Source organism: Archocentrus centrarchus, chromosome 7, assembly GCF_007364275.1.
Source record: "Archocentrus centrarchus isolate MPI-CPG fArcCen1 chromosome 7, fArcCen1, whole genome shotgun sequence".
NCBI classification, from domain to species: Eukaryota; Metazoa; Chordata; class Actinopteri; order Cichliformes; family Cichlidae; genus Archocentrus; species Archocentrus centrarchus.
In genome coordinates, this window is record NC_044352.1 from 6,348,805 (window position 1) to 6,369,241 (window position 20,437).

Below are 20,437 nucleotides of genomic sequence, written 5' to 3' on the forward strand. Positions count from 1 at the left end.
GGTACTGATGGATGGACTTAGCTAAAACCCTTTATTTTTACAAGATTTCCCATTTTTAAATAGATAAGCATATATATACTTTTTTCACCTCCTGAGCTTAACCTTGCAGCATAAACTCACAGAATAGGAGTCTTTTTGTAGGCTGAATTAAATCATATCATTTTGGTTTAACTCTGTGGGATAAAATCCATCGCGACTGGTCCCCATACTTAATGATCAGAGTTGCGTAACTCTGAGTAAATATGTAGCGAGGTAGCTAGACAGCTATTAGTTACTAATCTTTTTTTCTTTAGCTTGAAAACCAGCCAAGCAGTTCAAAGGTTTTGTGCTTGGGACCAGGATGCCACAAATCTACACCCCTGCTTTCTATGCAAATATCAGCTGCAACCATTCCCACTTTAGTTTGACCTCATTTTGACAAGGCGGTGATCTGTTGTCCATCTTTAAATACAGTCTATGGGTGGAGGTGTTAACAGCTCACAGTCATCTGCAGTTTTCAAATACGTGGCCTTATTTAAAGAGGTCAATGAACTGAACTGTTTAAACTCAGTACATGCCTCTAAATCTTAATCTGAAAAATATCCTTTAAAGCATGGGCTCTCAGAGTACCTTCAGTAAATGCAATGAAGAGAGACTGCTATGACATTTCATTCATCCACAGCTGCACAGGATGAGACCATGTGTGCATTTCCTCTCACCCTCAACCTCATCGAGCTATCACAGCAGACTAAAGCTTCCTGAAACTGTACCAGACACCTCACTGCTCGTTAAATCGGAGTATTTTCCATTACTTTTCATTCTTATTCAGTTTTCCACTTTTGTTTTCGATTCATTGTAGTTTCAGGTAGTTTCCAGAGAATGATTGGTTCTTTCTGCTTAGTTTACAAATGTTTGGTTCAATAGTGAGATTTTTTTTTGTTGATGTTGTCGTTTTTGTGCTATTTGTCAGGGGCAGATTCAAAAAGAAGTGGTATTAAAATACAAACAACACTTAGTGAAGACGTGAAGTCTTTTTATCATGTGCACAGACTCTTTGTGTTTGTTATACAACAATTATCCAAAGACATTTGAAATGTTTAACATAACTATAATAATCTTGCTCTAAACTAGCACAAAAGTGAAATTACCAACATAAACCGCCAGCGTTTAAACAGAATAACTGAAAGTGTTTGGTGTGCATGTTATTCCTCAGTTGTGCAGTAGCTCCCAGTGATGACTCAATGCTTTGAGAGCCCGTTATTCACAGGTAGTAGAGGCCGAGCACACGGTGGATGGGTCACCAGTCAGTCACACACATTTTAAAAGTAACTATTAACCCAAACTGTCAGAAAAATATAGTGGAGCACTGGAAGCTCCTCATATTTGGTCTTAGGTATAGTAGGTACAGAGGTGGGGTAGGAAGTGCCCCGCCAAAATGTGACATTTGCAGAAAAGTCATAATTCATAATTCAAATGTTTCAGGAAACTGCACTGCTGTTCCTGTTGTGGTGACGCCAGCATCATTAAAAAAGAGAGGAAATCAGTGGAAAGTACCTCAACGAGTTCTCTGAATTGTAACGAATGCTAGAATACCCAACGTGTGAAGGTGCTGTGCCTATTTGGGATTCACTGCAATCTATAAATTGTAACGCACATGTAATAACAGCAGAGTGACTTATGTGGAGAAACTGAGACATAGAGCTGAAACTGCACAATACTAAACACAAGTTTTATAAATGTGTGGTTAATTAAATCCAAACTTCTTTTTTAGCATTTATGGAAGGGGGAATATATGGAAGTGTATGGTTTCTGTTTTTTTTTTTTAAATATATTGATAGGCAGCTGTTTCACTGGTCAGACTAGCTCAGATTAACTTGAGCTGTATGTGCATAGTCAGTACATTTAATTTTCATACTTTAAGTAAAGGCACTTTAAGTAATTTTCAAGCATTTTGAGGCAACTGTTCCTGTGAATCAGCACTGTATACATAAAGCTGAACTGACCAGCTTCATGTTAAAGTAGATCTTTAAGCCGGGGCTTTTCCATGCTACAGTGACAAAAGTCTTTTTTTGTGCTTTTGTTCCTCTGACTTAATTAGAAAGTTTGAGTACTTCCTCCACCTTTGGACCTCATTTACTGTGCGCAAGATTTCCACCGAAATCTAAAAAGAATCACAGGTAGCTCAGCAGTGACTCACTATGTTAACAAGAAACGGTAGGAAGTAGCGACATGAGGAAATGATGTAAAACTGATCAGCTTCACATGTAAGGAAGGCCCTGTTTATTTGAGAGGAAGTGGCTTTGAGGGCAGTTGCAGATTGGCAGAAAGGAAGTAGGCCGCACAGCAGGTTTCTTGCTGCTGCCATAGCAATGGTTGCTGAGGGATGTCACCATTGGTTGTCCATGTCCAGAGCCTCACTGATAAATAAGTGCCAGTACACGCCGACAGCCAGGAGTTTGTTTTGGGGTGGGGTGGGGGTGGGGGTGCCCTTAGAGTGAAATGAGAAATTAACATCTCCTCCACCGATTGTCACACTGACTGACACAGGAAGTGAGGAGGAAGATATCAATCACCTACACTGTCTTGCTCTCACCCTGTCTAGCAGCACCCTATGAAACTTATAACTTACAGTTTACAAACTATTTTGCCTCTTCAACACACCAAAATAACATCAACATGAACATCCTGTTTGGCAGCTTACAGGTAACGGCCAATCACAAAGAGCAGCCAAGCTTAAGAGAGACGAGCTTACCTTGAATACTGTGGAGGTAAACTTTAAGGCCTGAGCGCAGCTGTTGATCCTGGACCCTTTCGAACTGCTTGGCCAGTCTGTTGATTGCAGTCTGGAGGGAATCGTGCCTCTTGATCTCTGCTTTTATTGCAGCGGAGTTCACCGATTTGCTGCTCATCCTGACGCATGGATCGGTTGTAAAGTGAAGCAAACAGCTGCTTCAGCCCATTTGAACTCCTGGCTGTTTGTTCCACAAGAAGAGCTCCAGACGCACAGATGCCGCAGAAAGAAAGAAGCAAAGGCGGCTCGGGGTGTCTCTCTTTCTCTCGCTCGCTCTCTCGCTCTCTGTCTTTCTAGACCACAAAGTCGGCTCACGACAGTGTGCGTCTCAGTTTCCTCTGCAGGTTTGAACTGAACTGAATTCACTTCCTTATTTCAAACCTTCACTATGAGGCGGCTCTGACTGCTGTCATTTTACACGACAGAAAAGGCGTCTGAGGCTCCCATATAACTCACATAACTCCTATAACTGTTACTGCCAATGAAAGTATAATATAAAGCAAGATAACCTGAGAAAATATTATCACAGTTTGTTTGTATTAGTCACATATTGAACCTATATTAGAGGACCCTGTGTTTTAACAGTGAAATATGTTACTGACTGGCTGGGCTCTGTGAGCAAATATCCACTGCTGTCAGACCTGCTGCCCATATACCGAGGATCCCATGATGACTCAGGACCAGATTTCTGCCCAGTCTTTGCAGCAGCTTTGTAGCACTGATATCATTGTTTGGTGCATACAGTATTTCCACTGTTCTCTAATTAGAGAGTGATGCAGAAAACTGCACCGTGCATTTGTTACTTACAGGCCTTATTAACAGGATGTCCTGAAAGCTCTCTATAAAACCTCCAGCTGATCCAAAATGCTGCAGAGAGAGAACTACCAGGGACCAGAAAGAGGGATCATATTTCTCTCATATTAGCCTCTCTTCACTGGCTCCTTGTTAAGCCCAGAATTGAATTTAAAATCCTTCCTCTCACATACAGTGTCCTGAATCATCAGACCCATCACGTCTTATAACATCATATTATCACAAAAGAGCACTTTGCTCTCAGGGTGCAGGCTTACTTTTAGTTCCTCCAGGTTTGAAAAGTAGAATGGGAGGCAGAGCATTCACCTGTCAGGCCCTACACCTGTGGAACCAGCTCCCACTTTAGGTTCAGGAGACAGACACCCTGCTTTCAAGATCCAAGTCAAATTTGGGGGAGGGGCTAGAGCCTATTCTATCTGTCAAAGCACAAGAGGCAGTCTTTTAAGGCAGATAACACTCACATTCCTACCTGTGGCTAATTTAGGATCACCGATTAATCTTCTTAAAGTTGAGTTGGATGAGCAGAAGAGCAGTTTTGCAATTCAGGGTCACAGGAGGGCTGGAGCCTGTTATAGGATGAAATGTGGGATGCACAGGTCGCCAGTCTATTGAGACAGACAGTACATTTACACCTGTGGTCAATTTAGAAATGCCAACCTAACCCATTCATGTCTTTGGACTGCGGGAGAAAGCTGGAGTCCCTGACAGCAACACTTGCAATCATGCGGAGAGTGTGCAAACTTCACACAGAAGTGCTTCTTGCTGTGAGACAGTAGTACTAACCACTGCATCACCGTGCTGCTCAGGACCACTACCCCAAATGTGAATAAATGATAATGAAAATGACAGAACGGCAGCAGGGTGGCGTGGTGGTTAGCACTGTTGGCTAACCACCATTGTTGGCTAACCACTGCTGCCCTCCACCTTGGTGTGTAGTTTGCATGTTCACCCCATGTTTGTGTGATTCTGTCCATAGGTGTGAATGGTCGTCTCTCTGTGTTGGCCCTGTGACAGGCTGGTGACCTGTACAGGGTGTACTGTACAAAAAAATGCCCCTGCCTCTCCTCTCTTTTACTCTCCACAAATGTATACGCCACTATCGCATGGCATTACCTGTTTGTCTGCTCTCTCATTCATTTTGTGTTTAGCCCTGTTTGTCATCTGTGTGTCTTCATGCTCTTCTTTTTTGTCTTCTCCTTTCCTTAATCCCACAGCCTGTCACGGATGGCTTCCCCTCCCTGAGCCTGGTCTTCCTGGAGATCTATTCCAGCTAACAGAAAGTCTTTTTATAACCCCACTGTCACCAAGTGTTTGGTTATTTGGTATTCAATGGATTGCTGAGTTTCTGTTTATAATATGTGTATATGAATTTTTCTCTGGGATCAATAAAGTTATTCTTATTCTTAATGTATTAAAGTCTTTATCTTTCAATATAAAGTGCCCATATAAATAAAATTGAACTCATATTAAATATGAAAATATATTTTGGCCTCTCATTAGGTATATTTGACCCTCACATGTGATCTGTTTGTTAGCCTAAATAATATTTTTATTTGATAAGTCTCACTACCTTGCTTTATGACAATTATCTAATTTTTTTGGAAATGTCCCCTCTAAAACAGGGAAATGTAAAATGACTGTAGACCCCATCTTTGGTCACTCCCAGAGGACTGTAAGGGTTTTCTGCACTTTTACTCTTCATTTCAAGCATATTGCTACTCAGCCTATTTGTCCCAGTGTTCCCTCTAATACTGGTTTTAAAAATTCCCAACCTTCCCATATAAAGCGTGGATCTAGCTTCCTTAGAATAGAAGCCAGCACTGAAATGTCTTAAGCCTTTAGTCTTTGTAATGGCCAACAGGGGGCAACACTTGTTTCAAAAATAAGTCTGATTGTATATAAGTCTATGGAAAAGTGGCCCTTGGCTCCCTTGATGCTCAGTAAACATCTTGCTGATTGGTTCATGGGTTCAGTCGCTAGTTTTAAGTTTTACTGAATAAAGTGTAGTATAAGTATAAACTGGAACTTCTTCTTTCGACTGGTCGCTTTGGGAGTCGCCACGGTGGATCATCTGCTTCCATCTTGTTCGATCCCCAGCCTCTTCTTCTGTCACACCAACCCTCTGCATGTCCTCCTTCACAACATCCATGAATCTTCTCTGAGGTCTTCCTCTTTTCTTCCTGCTTGGCTGCTTCTTCTTTGACATCCTTTGTCCAGTATATCCACCATCCCTCTTCTGCACATGTCCAAATCATCTCAGCCTTGCTTCTCTAACTTTCTTTCCAAACTCCTCAACCTGAGCTGTCCCTCTGATGTACTAATTTCTAATCCTGTCCCTCTTGGTCACTCCCAACAAAAATCTTCATATATTCTTCCTTCAAGATTATCCCTATTTCACTTCCTATCTATACTGTGATAGAACAGTTAGAATCCACCTCCAACACTCCTGTCCTTGCTTTCCTTCCACCTGGTCTCCTGCACACACAATATATCTACCTTTCTTCTCTCCATCATATCAGTCAACTCTCTCCTCATAGTCCCTACATTTAAAACGCTACTCTCACTCCCACACTCTTACCTTTCCTCCTCTCTCACTGCTTCCCTCTATCCTCATCCTCTGTCTTCAGCCATCAGTAGCACAGTTTCCACCTACGTCCTGCTCCTGTCAGCGGCAGCGGTGGTGGTTGCTGTTAACCTGGGCCTGGTATGGAAATCTTATTGATGTGACTTGTTTGATTTGGCAAAGATTTTACATCATGTGCTCTTCCTCATGCAACCCTCCCTATATAACTCGGCTTGGGACCGGCACAGGAGTACGCCAGCTAGTGGTCCCCAGTGGCTGGGTTATCGCTTCATTCATATATATGTATATATACCTGTATAAAGTTCTGGAGAAAATATGCTGCTTTTGATCTGCTGAATACTTCAACTTTCTCAGACCCCTAAAAATGAAGTGGCTTCTGAGGGAAAATTTGCCCATCTGCATTAAGGTCAGTGATGTGAGGTCACAAGTTAATGTTGCCTCATTAGGAAGCATCGCAGGGCTTTTAAAGAGCACGGGAGGATCTACAAAACTGAGCATATCTCTGTCTCCCTTTGTCACGCTGTATCGCACACATGCATCCTTGATGTATTAACAAGCCTGTTGTGTAATCTCTCTGTTACAAGTGTCCTGCCATCACCACAGAGATCACACGCTGCTGGCTGATAAGACTCACTGCGCTCCTCCTCTGTCAAACCAACTCTTCTGCATGTCGTCCTTCATAGCATCCATAAATCTTTTCTGTGGTCTTCCTCTTTTCCTCCTGCCTGGCATATTTAACGTCCTTTGTCCAATATATCCACTATCTACGATGGAGTATTAGGGCCACATTGACAAAAAAAATAAATAAATCGTGCATTTTGAGAATAAAGTCAAAATTTCGAGAAAAAAGTCGAAGTCATCATTTCAAGTCAAATAACGGCCACGGTTGCTATACCCTCTTAGGTAGATGATCAGCTGTCTCAGAGGCTCGACACAGGGTGAGGGATGTTACTCCCTCTTCATTCATTTCCTGTGGAACTTGTGCAAAGTGATTGTGGCCTCATCGCACAAGTTCCATATGAAATGAATAGGGAGAAATGAGTGTTGAGCCCCTTATTGTGTCTTGTGATTCTACAAATCCCCTCTGTACTGCACGAAGGTGCAATCATCAAAATCCTTGCATCTGACCATTGCCAGTTTTTGTGGTTTTTCCTTCTGAGCCAATGCAGCTTTCTGCACCATCTCTTTAACATCCTCATAGTTATCACTACATCGTGTTTGTGTACTAAAAGAGAAGTAAGTTCCTTGTTACTAAAACCGATTCTAAAGTATAGTTTCACTAACTCATAATACAAGACATTCTGGAGGCTGTAGCAGATGTGGCGTGGCAGGTGTTGGACTTGAAACGCCTTAAATCTGCACATTTTGACTTTTTTCTTGAAATTTTGACTTTATTCTCAAAATGGACAATTTAGGTTTTTTTTCTCAATGTGGCCCTAATACTTCTTCGTAACTATCCCTCCTCTGCACATGTCCAAAACCATCTCAACCTGAGCTGTCCCTCTGATTTACTCATTTCTAATCTTTTAAGGGTTATGTGTAACATCTTAGATGTTCCCAGGAATGCACTCTTCTGGACAGAGACCTCTCATATTTTGCCTGAAATCTGCTTGAGCCACTCTTCCATTTTTGGGGTTATAGCTCCAAATGCTCCTATTACCACTGGGACCACTTTGGACTTCACTTTCCACATCTGCTGCAGTTGTTCCTTTGGCCCCTGGTACTTCTCTTTTTTCTCATGGTCTTTCTTAATGATGTTGCTGTCTGCTGGGATTATCATATCTATCACAGCTGTCATCTTCTGCTCCTTGTGAACTACTGCTATGTCTGGTTGGTTGACCAACAGCTGCTTGTCTGTCTGGAATTCAAAATACCACAGGGTCTTAGCCCTGTTGTTCTCAATCCCCTTTGGTGGTGAAATGTCAAAAAAGTAACTTAAAGGGCCAAATTTTATGTTATTTTTGACATCCATTTGCGGACCAGAAGGGGGTGGGGCCGGAAGCGGCCCGCGGGCCGCAACTTTGGGCACCCCTGCTGATAGGGCGCTCTCTCTCTCTCTCTCTCTCTCGGTTAAAAACCGGTTATTTAACTTTAGACGATGACGTAGGTCGCTGCCCTGACGACACGCGCATACGTCATCCGCCCTCCGCGCAGTTTGCTCCCAGAGATCCGCGCAGCTGTTCCAGAGAGCCGGATAGCAGGCACTCTCAGCTCGTATTTATTTGTTCGCTCAGCCGGAGGAGGTGTTTGAAGATGGTCTGCGGCGGGTTCACTTGTTCCAAAAACGCTCTGTGCTCCCTGAATGTGGTGTACATGGTGAGTGTGCAACACGGATGCTAAGTCTCTGCTAGTTACATTAGCTTTGGCTAACTAGCTTGTGAATGAAGAAGCGAAACGCTGGCGAGCAAATGTACTGACCTGATTTAACCTTTTATTTGGCATGCCTCTTTGTTCATCCTACAGATGGTTATTGGTATGTAAACTATTCTAATATTATAGTAAAACGATAAAGTGATGTAGTGTAGGTTAGCTGAGTAGAAGTAGTGGCTAGCCTGTTAGCTGTCGCCGTTGTGCGTATGAAAGGTCCCGTTAGCGGGGAGGCCAGCTGACCTAAAATACAAAGCTAACGCGCTTCAGCTGGTTCTCGTCTTCATCATCTCTGTTAGCAGTCACCTGGGTGTGTGCTAACAGGAGGTAATCAGCTCGTGTGTCTGCCTTTGTCCTTTGTGTCAGTCATGCGAGTTGTGATAGTCAACATGTTGTCCTCAGCTGATACAAATTCTTATCTGAAAACAGCAACCACTCACTTCCTGCACTGACAAAATCCAGTTCAGCTGTTGTCTGGGAAAATACTGCTTTTCTAACATTTAAACAAAATAAGCGTGAAGAATACCAGAGAAAAAAAACGACTCTGGGCGTTTTCAGGCTGTAATACGTGATTTTTGTGTAACATTATTTTGATTTGCTCTCTAACTTCTATCCAATAATGTCCAAAGTCTTAAACTGCTCCACGTTTCTTTTTAATTTTCCTTCCAAGCAGCCAGACTTTAATGTATTGTTTTTAAAGTGGTCATGAGCAACAGTTTTTCAGGCTTTCTGAAGGTCTTACAAACTTTTTCTTTGGGCGTTTTCTGCTTTTTTTTTTTTTTAACCAATTTTCAGTCCAGTTCTTGTATCTCCCCATTTTCAAAGTAATGGTTTTTGTTTGTTAAACCACTTAACACTGACCTGTGAATCAGTAAAGCATAAAGAGGCATCTAACCAAAGGGATGAACCAATGTGTCTACATATAACAGACAACTTAGAATTTAAATCTGGTTCTTTGCTATCTTTAGGCACTTTCCCAGCAGCACATTTTTCCCCCATTTCTTTAGTTGGATCTATGAAAAAATGCCAAGAATAACAATATAACAGGCATAAAGAGCTCTTAGCCGAAAATTTGGCATATTTCTCCGCGTGTTGTGCACTATTAAAAAAATAAAAAATAAAAAAAATCTGAGGAAACTGGATAAGGAGAAGTGACAGGCATAAAAACCTATACGGCAGATAAGCAGCATCTGAAAGTCATGTCCTTAAGAAATAGGGGGGGGGGGTCAGCAAAAACCTGATACAGGATCTGAGAGCCTGTATCAGGTTATCAGATTGTATCAGGTTTTCATCCCAATAACTGGGCTGAAAATCAGTGGCAACATGTGAAGTGACTTCAAATTAGAATTTTTTTTATTTATTTTTTTTTTAAATGTGCATGGAGGAGGTCAGGAGAGAGGAACAACAGTGAGTGTCCACAGCCACGGTGGAGGCTCTGTCATGGTTTGGGGCTGTATTTCAGCCAGTGGTGTTGGGGATCTCATCAAAACTGTGGGAATTATGAACACAGAAAAGTACTGTCAGATTCTGATCCACTATACAATGCCATCTGTAAAGTGTCTGATTGGCAGTGGCATCATTTTTCAACGTGAAAAATATTGTCTCAGAGCCCGGACCTCAACATTATTGAAGCAGTGTGGGATCATCTTGGCAGAGAATTAGGAAAAAGACAGCCAACATTCAAAGAGGAGCTTTGAATGTCCTTCAGGAAGCCTGGAGAACTGTTCCTGAAGACTACTTAAGGAAATTACAAGAAAGCTGCCTCAGAGTTCAAGCTGTGCTGAAGAATAAAGGTGGACATAGCAAATATAGAATTTAAGGCTCGTTATGATTGTGCAAACGCTGTTTTTGTCTCATATACTGCATTTCCTTGTATTGCACGTTTCAGGAAATTGCTGCACCAATTTTCCATATTGCTAGCAAAATGTAAAGAAATGAGCGGTTGCTTGAGACCTTTGCACAGTACTGTAACAGTACAAAAACTCTGTAGCGCTATTAGCAGGATGTTGTTTCTGTTGTTCCAGTCACTCGGTGTGTAATCAATATGGATGTACCAGTCCAGCCGTTTCCAGTTTCGATTTGATACCTTGGCTTTGGGTGTCTGCTAATACAGAGTATTCATCTGATTCCAGTGTTAAATCGATAAGCCGTATTCCTCACTGTGAAGAGGAGACTGTGAATCATTCTTTATGTATAGGAAAACATCAATCTGAAACTAATTTCCTAACTTTAGGAAAGTAAAATTTTACTGACTTGGTAATTGTTAATAATGTGAAATGTTTAAAAAGGGCCCAATTTTTTTTAAGAAAATGAAATGAATTATCTAATTTATTTGCAGTAGTCTGATTTTGGCTCATAGTGAGATGTTTGCTCCATACTGCTGCCACTTAGTCATGCTTCCCCACAAGTGTTACCCCGATCCAGCTTTGAACTCACTTCTGCCTTCTATAAAGTGTCTCTGACCTAATACTGATTCAGGGAAGTCAAAGCATTGTCATTTGAGGTTAATTGGTTTCAGTGGTTAGCCCTGGGTTCGAATCGAGCAGCCTGCTGGGGCACCTCTGTTGCTACTTTCCCACCGCCGAGGTTCCGGAGCCGGAGCAAGTTCCCGTGCCGATCCCAATGAACCGGCGAAACGCTTAAGAACGGGCCCGCGTTCCCACCGCGTTTCTGTGAACTGCTCCTTTACGTATGAGTGTGGGCGGGTCCTCGTCTGGACACGGAAGCTGAAGCGCACAAACGTGGGAGAACACGCTCTCCTTTCTTGAGCTGCAAATACGTTTTACAGTCCAAACCAAACTACTGCAGCATCTGTGTGCAGCAGAGAGGGAAACACAGACCGCGATTAGAGCAAGACGACAAGTACGCACTTTGTGTCCTTTTATCTGTGATATGAACTGATACAAAGCAGCAAGTTCACCCTTAGAGCCCAACCTAATTCACAGCCGTGAAAATCGCTTCGCTTTTCTCATGTAATACACATGTAATATGGTAGAAAACTTGATGTTGAGACGGCAGAGTCACGCCCCTCTGCCGCTTTCGGCACGGGTTCCTGGTTCCAGACCAGCTAGTTTGCGGGGCAGGTGTTACACCAAATTCTGCGACCCATCATATTCTGCGACCACAGGGGGCGATAGCGTACATCCCTCTGCATGTACGTGCTGAATGAGAGCTGAGCTGGGTGGCAGAAAATCTTATAAATCGTTTGAACCCCTTCCCAAAAAAGTGCTTGGAAACATTTATTTATCGTTTACCAATTTATTGAAGGATGGGTAGTAGTGGGTTTATGTATTTCAAACGATAGAATAAAAGCATTCAATGCAACGGTCCGTCCAGCTGTGTTCAATGTCAAATTAAAAAAACGCATTTCCTTCGTCAATGCGAACGAAATAATATTCCGTAAGGTTTACAATCTCCTGTTTTGGTGCTTACACAGTTTACGTAAATAGTGTCCTTCTCGCTCGTATTCAGCACGTACATGCAGAGGGATGTACGCTATTGCCCCCTGTGGTCGCAGAATATGATGGGTCGCAGAATTTGGTGTAACACCGGAATTGAACCCGTTTTTCGGCCGAGCACCGAGTGTTTCGGCGGTGGAAAACCCGCCTAACGGTTCAATTCACGGCTCCGGCTCCGGAACCCTGTTGGTGGGAAAGAGGCTACTGTCTGGGTTTGCTTCAGGTTCTCTGGCATCCTCCCACCATCCGGAGACATGCTTGTTATGTTAGATTGCTTGCTAGGTATGAATACACCAACGTGAAGAAAAACACATTTTGTAGCTGCTCCCATCCACCGCTGTTTGTCTTACACAGCTAAAATCTACAGTAATGATACAGAAGTTAAAATAAAATATGCAGAACTGTTAATGTAGTCTGATGTGATATTTAAATCAGGCAGCTCACAGAAGGCTGACAGCAGCCGTCCTGCTTTATATGGCAACGATACCTGCAACAAGCAGGGCTGAGTCTAAAGGGGGACATGGGGTGTACAAGACCATATTTATTTCAAGACTTTAGAAATGTTACTTTGCAGATTTAGATTAATATGAATAAAACATGAATTAATTAAATTGGAACATGTAGGCAGTTTGAATAAATGACTCCAACAACCCGAACAACTGATTGGAACTAACAATATTCATCAATGTTCCAATACAGTACCAATACCTTGGCTTCTGGTGTCTGCTGATATGGAGTGTTGATCTGACACCAGTGTTATATTAATAATAGTAAATCTTTCTTTATGTGTGAGGAAGCATCAGGGTGACTTAAGCATTGCTTTCCTAACTTTGTGAAAATCCATTTATTGAATTGGTTTATTAAAATAATAAATGACAACAGACCCAAGGCAATTACAATGGAAAAAAAAAAAATAGAAGTGTGTGGGTGTTTGTTTGCACTTATCTCATTAGGCTGCTGCATGCTGCTGTTATTTACAGTCTCACCAGTTTCTCCTTTTCCTGAACCTCCTCACACACAAACACGCTTCACATGTGGAGCTGACAGGAGGCAGCTGGAGTGAAATATCGAGTTGACAGCAACACATTATGTTACTGTAAGTGCGATAAAAGCTTTCCAGCAAATGTTAACTTATATAATACCTCTTTGGCTGAATATAACGAGCAACAGTAAGAGGGAGAGGAGGAAGCCAAAGCATCGATAAGTCTCAGCTTTTCAGTCATGTCAACTCATTTGACCACAGTTTGCAGTCAAGTAAAAAACTTTTGCAAGCATACAAAGAAAATTAGTTGTTTGTCTGTGAAATACTTCCAGACTGCTGCTTTGCTGTTAGCTTCCTCCATGCTGCATTAGCTCTCCAGCTGTTTGCCACTGTTGTGTGGATAAGTAGATGAGCCACTGATGATTAATCCAGCTTTTTGAGTTTAGATTGGACCAATTATCTCATCCAAATATCACATCTGAGCATCCCTAATCTAATATTTTAATCATTATCAAAACATGCTAAATTGTCACTCAGGAAATATCTCAGTGGTGAATATTTGCTAGTTTTATAAGGCTCATGTGACAGTGTCAATTTTGACTTTTGGACTCAAAGAGCAGTTTGAAGTGTTGCTTTTGTTTCTGGAAAACCGTGGCAGTCAGTCCTTTTTATTTCGTTTTTGTTGCATTTATTTCTCTCCCTTCAAGTATTATTTTACTTCTCCTAAATCTCCTTTATAAATATAACTGACGTGTTTGAGTCTTTAAGCTCTTTGGCACGCAGTTTAAGCACCAGCAGAAAATCGATGTGACCCAGCAGATATCAGTCAATAAGGCCAGAGTCAGTTCAACCCTGAAAACATTTGTTTACCAGACCAGCTAGTGATGTTATGTGTTTGTGCTCAGTTGAAATAGATGATCTTGTTTATCATGTTTGAAGTAAATATAAATGAACTCAGTGTTTTTGTAATTAGTTACAGATGATTTAAAAATACATTAAAACACTGTCCTGGATCAGCAGCTTTATGTCCCGAAGCTGTGAGAGGTATTAATCGGCCTTTTTCCTCACACTCAAACTCCGAAACAGAACTCCTGTTTACAGACTGAGCTGTGTTTTTAGTAATCAAACCACAGCGCCGTGACCTCGTGATAAGCTGCGATCCATCTGATGTGCTCTGCCTCAGCTGACTGTGGTTAACCTCTTTCCCTCTGCTCTCTTCAGCTGGTCGGGCTGCTGCTAATTGGAGTAGCAGCGTGGGGGAAGGGCTACGGCTTGGTGTCGAGCATCCACATCATTGGTGGGGTCATCGCGGTGGGCGTTTTCCTGCTGCTCATTGCTGTTGTAGGACTGATCGGAGCCATCCACCACCACCAAGTCATGCTTTTCTTTGTATCCTTTAAGTATTTGTTGATCCACGTGTCCAGAGGAGAGCTGGGAATTTGATTAATTTGTTGAATACCTATTTAGTTTTCAAATTTGGGAAAAATTATTTTTTTTTTTTTTGGTTAATTTAAATTTATGCCATTCCCAAGTCACGTTCAGCCCTCTCCCATAGTTTTGAGGTGTGGCTCATGGTTTCCAGAGTGCAGCCATTCCCAAAGTCAAGAGTGCTGCGGCTCCCACCCCCCTGGTTGTCTGATAGCACCGGCCTGTGAAATTGTCCTGACTAGAAGCCTGTCTTCACGCTTATCAAATTAGAAAGAGAAAGTGATGTATTTTCTTGAAAATTTTACTAAAAAAATATAAACAACACAGGCTGTTGGCTATAAATTGCTAACACTACCCAGTCATAAAGTGCTAATGTCAATATGTGACCCACTTGCCGCTGGGACACAAACTTCAATATAAATCCAGTAAATTTAGGTCAGAGTTATGAGTAATATCACAAACTAACCACCTCCTATTACCAGTTTTAATTAACTTTTTATATACATAAATACATTTATATAAATATGTAACTATACATACATGTGAGTAATATCAAACTGATATTATAAAGTCAATCTTTATAAGCTTAGAGCGACTCAGTAATGACACTTTTTGTTGAGTCAGCATCTGGATCGTTGGGGTTGATGATTCAGCAGCAGAACTTTGCAGTGCAGCTTTGAAACAAACTTCATCTGGAATTATTGTCCCAAAGTGTTTTCTGTGTCCAGGTAAAAACACCTGTTAATCTTGAGTAGCACATTCTCTTTATCTCGCCTGGTTCCCTGTTGCTGTGCGTCAAAGACCAGCCTTCACCCCACCCATGGTGAAAGTCCAGCACAGCCAGAAACGAAGCAGAACAAGTTTCTCTTTTTCTCTCTCCTTTTTTTAATAAATTAAACACAGCTCCACTCTGCATCACAAGATATTTGGGAGGTAGCTTTTCAGTCTGGAATGTACAGCCACTGCTGAAGTGCTTTAAATTCTTCTTAATGACCAGCAGGGGACCGTGGTGGTTTTTTTAAAAAAAAAAAAAAAAAGCCGCCCCATTATATAGAAGCCTATGGAAAAACAGCCCTGTGCTGCTAAGATCTATTTAATCTAATGAATTTGGGCTCAGTTTCAAGCTTCGGTTTCAGGTCTTATTTAATTCTTGATTAACAAATCACTACCACATAAGCAAGCAATGTAGCCTTGTTTCTCAGTCGTGTCCATCCTGTGCTCTTATAATGGCTTCAAATGGCTAAGATGCCAATGGCGAAAAAAAACTCAACTGGAGACTTCAAAAACAGGGTCTTGCAAACCACTGGATGATGTCATGATGGCTGCATCCATCTTTTATATACAGTCTGTGGCCAAAACATCAGACACACAGAAAGGAATTGTATCAGTGCTAAAATCCCTCACAGTTCAGATAATTATGAGCTCAGTGTGGTTTGGAAGGTGGAATTTGTTGTTGCTGTTTCTTTGACCTCTGCTTCTCAGTACATGGTCATTCTCTTCATTGTCTTCCTCTTCCAATTTGGAGTTTCATGTTCCTGCTTGGCGATGAACAGTGAGCAGCAGGTGAGCCAATTTCAAAAGCTTTACCAAAGTATCTTTATTTCTGTAAAAAAAAAAAAAAAAAAAAAAAAAAAAAAACACCTTTCACTTTTATTTGTCATGTTTACATTTTCCAGGAGAAACTTCTGAACTCTGCATGGGAACTGATGGAAAACAAGACCCGGGCAGACCTGGAGAGTCAGCTTAACTGCTGTGGGCTGTTCAACAGCACTGAAAAACACCAGGTTAACCGGGACTTCAAGAGCTGTCCTGCTGTAAGTCTCAAATATCACATTTCTCATTATTACGTAAAAGAAAAACATTGTCACGGAAAACCCACATAAAAGGTCCAGGTGCACGCTTCAGTCATCACCCAATTAAACCATAATTAGTTTCTGGTTTACCCACTTTATAAATGATTCTCATCAGAGATGGAAAATGTATTTCCAGTTGCACAATGAGCCCAGAGCAACAATCACATAAGCGTTTCCTTTAGGAAAAAGTAGGACGCTTACTGTTATTTTCAGAATAGATTTTGGTAGCTAATACTGGCTTATCTGACAAACCGTTGACTCATGCTGTAAAAGACTTGAATGCCTTTCTCTTTTTGTCTCTCACTCTAGCAATGCGCAAAGAAAGGTGAATGTGTGCCCTGCGGGAACAAGATGCTGGATCATGCCACAGAGGCTCTGAAGATCCTCGGGGGCGTGGGGCTCTTCTTCAGCTTCACAGAGGTTGGTGTCCGATCCTTTAAATGAACTCCATCAGGTCACTGTGACATGCCTAAATTTATTGACTTGCTGCAATATGATTGGCTGATTAGATAATTGGGTTAATGAGCAGTTAAACAGGTGTACCTAATAAAGTGGTGAGTGTACTTAATTTTTTTCTGTGTAATTCCTTATTCCTAATGAAGGGAACACTGTAAATAAAGTTAAAGACGAGTCTCACTGATAGCATTATTATTATTCCGTATGCTTTGTTGTTATAAGCTTCAGTAAAAATCTGATAATGTGACAGCGCTACTTTTTTGGGGGGGCTGTGTTACACATTTCCTGCCCAAATGTGAACACACTCCTTGAATTTCACTTTGCCCAGTTGCCACAGTCTCCATTGTATTGGACTGTGGTGGATGTTATCAGATGGGTCTCATGCCAAACCATGAAATGGTCATGTTTCATGACTGTTTTTATCTAATGCATGGTAATAAGGGTAATTAGAGTGTAGATCCTCCTTCACTACATCCATGAATCTTCTCTGTGGTTTTCCTCTTTTCCGGCAGCTTCATATTCAACACCGTTTCTCTAATATCCCTCCTCTGCACATGTCCAAACCATCTCAGCCTCGCCTCTCCAATTTTGCCTCCAAATCGCTCAACCTGAGCTGTCCGTCTGAAGTACTTATTTCTAATCTTGTCTATCTGTTCACTCACAATAAAAATCCTAATATCTTTAACTCTGCCACCTCCAACTCGGCTTCCCGTCTTTTTGTCAGTGCCGCCATCTCCAAACCATACATCATAGCTTGTCTCACTACCAGCTTGTAAACCTTCCCTTTCACTCTTGTTGCTCTCCTGTCACAAATCACTCCTGACACTCGTCTCCACCCACTCCACCCTGCCTGCACTCTCTTCTTCTTCACCTCTCTTATCCACTGTTCGTTGCTTTGGATGATTGACCTCAGGTATTTTAAATTAACTTTACCTCTGCTCCTTGCATGTTCCTGTCTCCCTCTCACTTGCACACATGTATTCTGTCTTGCTACTACTGATGCTAATTCTTATTCTCTCCAGTGCATACCTCCACTTCTCCAGGCTTTCTTCAACTTGTTCCCTACTCACACTGTCCAGTGAATGCAACCCAGAGAAAATTGGTTTTCAGTACTTTGACATGCAGACTGGACGAGTTGGGGATCGAACCACAGACCTTCCAATTAGTGGCTCCTGAGCCACAGCCTAATGCTGTGACTGTTTCACAGACTGCCATAAGACTTTGTGTTTGCTGGCTGCTTCTCATTTTCTGGATAAAATTAACTTTAAGGGCCTTTTGATCTTCTGATCTCGCATGTATATCCTTCGTTCACAGATCCTGGGGGTGTGGCTCGCTGTGCGCTACAGAAACCAGAAGGATCCACGAGCAAACCCGAGTGCTTTCCTATAGTCTGTCCCACGTCACGGCGCAGTAGGTGCAGTTTCAGACACACTGGTACACACAGAATAACGCACATCTAGAGGCAGACACTCAGGCATATAAATACAGAGCCACAACAACCACAACACAGAATGGACGAGCGCACGCAGCACCTGAAAAACAGAGAAAAACAAAATGCACACCTTCACCGTGAGACTGAGAAACTCCAACAAACTGTCCAGAAAAATGCAAGCTGGAAGACTTGGATACTTATGTGTGAAAGGATGAGAAGTGGTACTTGTTGGTATCACAACCCAGCCTTGATTTGAGTACCAGATTTCCCGATTGCAGCGAGATATCTCTGCATGCGTCCTCTCACGCCTGCACAAACCAACAGGCTCTCATTCCACAGTCAAACCTAACGACTGCGCGGTGTCCGACATAACTTGTATGCACCTTGAATTTTCTGCTAATGTAGTGCCACCTCTTAACGACAAATATACTCCTCCTGGTGATGTGATGTGTATCCAAACATGTCCCGGCATGATGAGAGAAGGCACATACTTGACATGTGGTGTAAAGTAGTTTTTGAAAGGGTAAAAAAAAAAAAAAAATGTATACCCCCCCCCACACACACACACAAAAACCAGGATTATGGATTAGGTAGTATATTTTAGAAAATGAAATTGCTAGTCTTTGGAGTTAAAATATTTATGAACTGTAACTGAGCCAACTAACTTTTAAACCGTTAGTGATGCCAACGGGCTGCAGCCTCGATGTTGTACATAATCTTTACATACTGTAGTTCACAGAAAGTGTGTTCTCGGTGGGTTTGCCGTGTAGTTTTTTCCCCCTTTTAGCCGGGAGGTTTGCTTGCAGATTCGGCGTCTCTGAAAGCCTGAATAATCCTCGCCTCTTCTTGTATTTAACATTTTCTTCAGTGTCGCACAGTGACGTTGCTTAGCGTAGATTCTGGTTGTAGAAAAATGGATTAAGGTACATCTTGTTACCTTCTGTGTAACTGGAAGAAATCTCAATAACGTAAAACATTAATAAGTGCTGTTTGATTTGAGATAATCAAGTGAATTTGGCCAAAACTGCTTATTGCAAATCCAGTTTGTTTTTTATTGTGTTAATTGTGAGAATGTGCTTTTGTTTGCTTTTCTTTTCTTTTTTTTTTTTTTTTTTAATATTTTAAAGCTTGTGATTCTTTGGTGCAGTTATTTTTATGTGTACTACCACCAGCTTTTTTTTTTTCTTGTTCATCAGTGTTAAAACACTTTGTAAAATGTGCTTGTTAAATATTTTCAGCATCTGTTTAAGTTAAAGGATGCACAGTAAACAGCTGTTGTAGTTTTATCGTTTTTGCTCGATATTGAACGTTATCTGTTGATGAATAATTGCTCAGTCTGTCTTTAAACAGGTTTTTTTTTCCTCTCTTTTGATTTGCTTTTAACTTAAAGGACTAACACAAGCTGTAATTATGTCTTACTTGAACCTGTTCACTTTACTGATTATGGATTTCTTGCTGCTGGTTTGGAGTTCTTGTTGTAAGCAAAACATTGACAGATCTTAAGCGTTATTATGCCATATATTACACCTCAATTTGAATTTGTGTGCAGTTGTTATTCAAATGTAATTTTTGAGACTTAATTTTTCCAAATAATAAAAACCAAATAAAAATTGGAAACTGTTTTCCTCGAGTTATTGTGGGTAGGACTGGGAAGTCGGACTGGGACTGCACCGGCTCTGTTCTGGTTCAGATGCATCCAGTCAAGACCACGGTTGCAATTCCACCAGACGCAACGCAGCACCCAACCCGTTACTTCTAAATGTAGAGCAGGAAATGAAGTGCTCCACTTCTAAAATGCTAATTATTGTAGCACTAATGCAATGTCACAGACACACACCCAGCATATTTCTGGAGTTACACAAACAATACAATCAGAATAAAATTTTGGGTTTTTTGGGGGGGTTTTTTTTGCATGTCTTTGTTGCAAAGCTGCAGTTTTGTCTTATCAGTTGAGCGCACCTCTGTGTTTTACAGCGGTGTAAACTCACACTTTAGAAAAGCTTGAGCCAAAACCTTTAAAATGACTTTTAGCCAATAAGATCTGTTAAGAATGCATTATATATACTGTTTAAATCCCATATTTGTGAAGTTCTTTTGTTACAGAAGTTTATTTCACATGTTAAAACCAAAGGAAAAGAGGGTTTTAAATGGTGACCTGCTAAAATTTAAGAGTTGATGAATGCATGTGGTATTAAAGATTTCCCGTTTCTGTCCTTGCAGCAGTGCAGGTGAATCCGTCTAAGGTGATTCACTGCCTTTCCAGTGATTTGTGCCGAGGGGGTAAATGAAGGTAT

General features: G+C 41.4%; 2 protein-coding genes across 3 annotated transcripts in view; one reads left to right on the forward strand and one right to left on the reverse strand.

The window, feature by feature from the left end:
• The window catches only part of agap2 (ArfGAP with GTPase domain, ankyrin repeat and PH domain 2), a 36,098-nt gene extending 32,898 nt beyond the window's left edge, over nucleotides 1-3,200 (reverse strand). Inside the window, exon 1 of the mRNA XM_030733344.1 lies at nucleotides 2,732-3,200. Within this exon, the coding sequence (XP_030589204.1) occupies nucleotides 2,732-2,888 (157 nt within the window). The 5' untranslated portion in view covers nucleotides 2,889-3,200. The remainder of the gene's footprint in view (nucleotides 1-2,731) is intronic.
• A 5,102-nt stretch (nucleotides 3,201-8,302) lies between these two features.
• On the forward strand, nucleotides 8,303-19,756 carry tspan31 (tetraspanin 31). 2 transcript variants are annotated; one of them, XM_030733815.1, is made up of 6 exons: nucleotides 8,303-8,483; nucleotides 14,196-14,363; nucleotides 15,885-15,965; nucleotides 16,079-16,216; nucleotides 16,565-16,675; nucleotides 18,026-19,756. In XM_030733815.1, exons 1-6 carry the CDS (start codon nucleotides 8,421-8,423, stop codon nucleotides 18,098-18,100), a joined length of 636 nt encoding a protein of 211 aa, XP_030589675.1. In that variant the 5' UTR covers nucleotides 8,303-8,420; the 3' UTR covers nucleotides 18,101-19,756. The 2 variants fall into 2 exon arrangements, with proteins under 2 accessions (XP_030589675.1, XP_030589676.1); XM_030733816.1 differs by lacking the exon at nucleotides 18,026-19,756 and adding an exon at nucleotides 17,734-17,882.
• The last annotated feature ends 681 nt before the right edge of the window (nucleotides 19,757-20,437 follow it).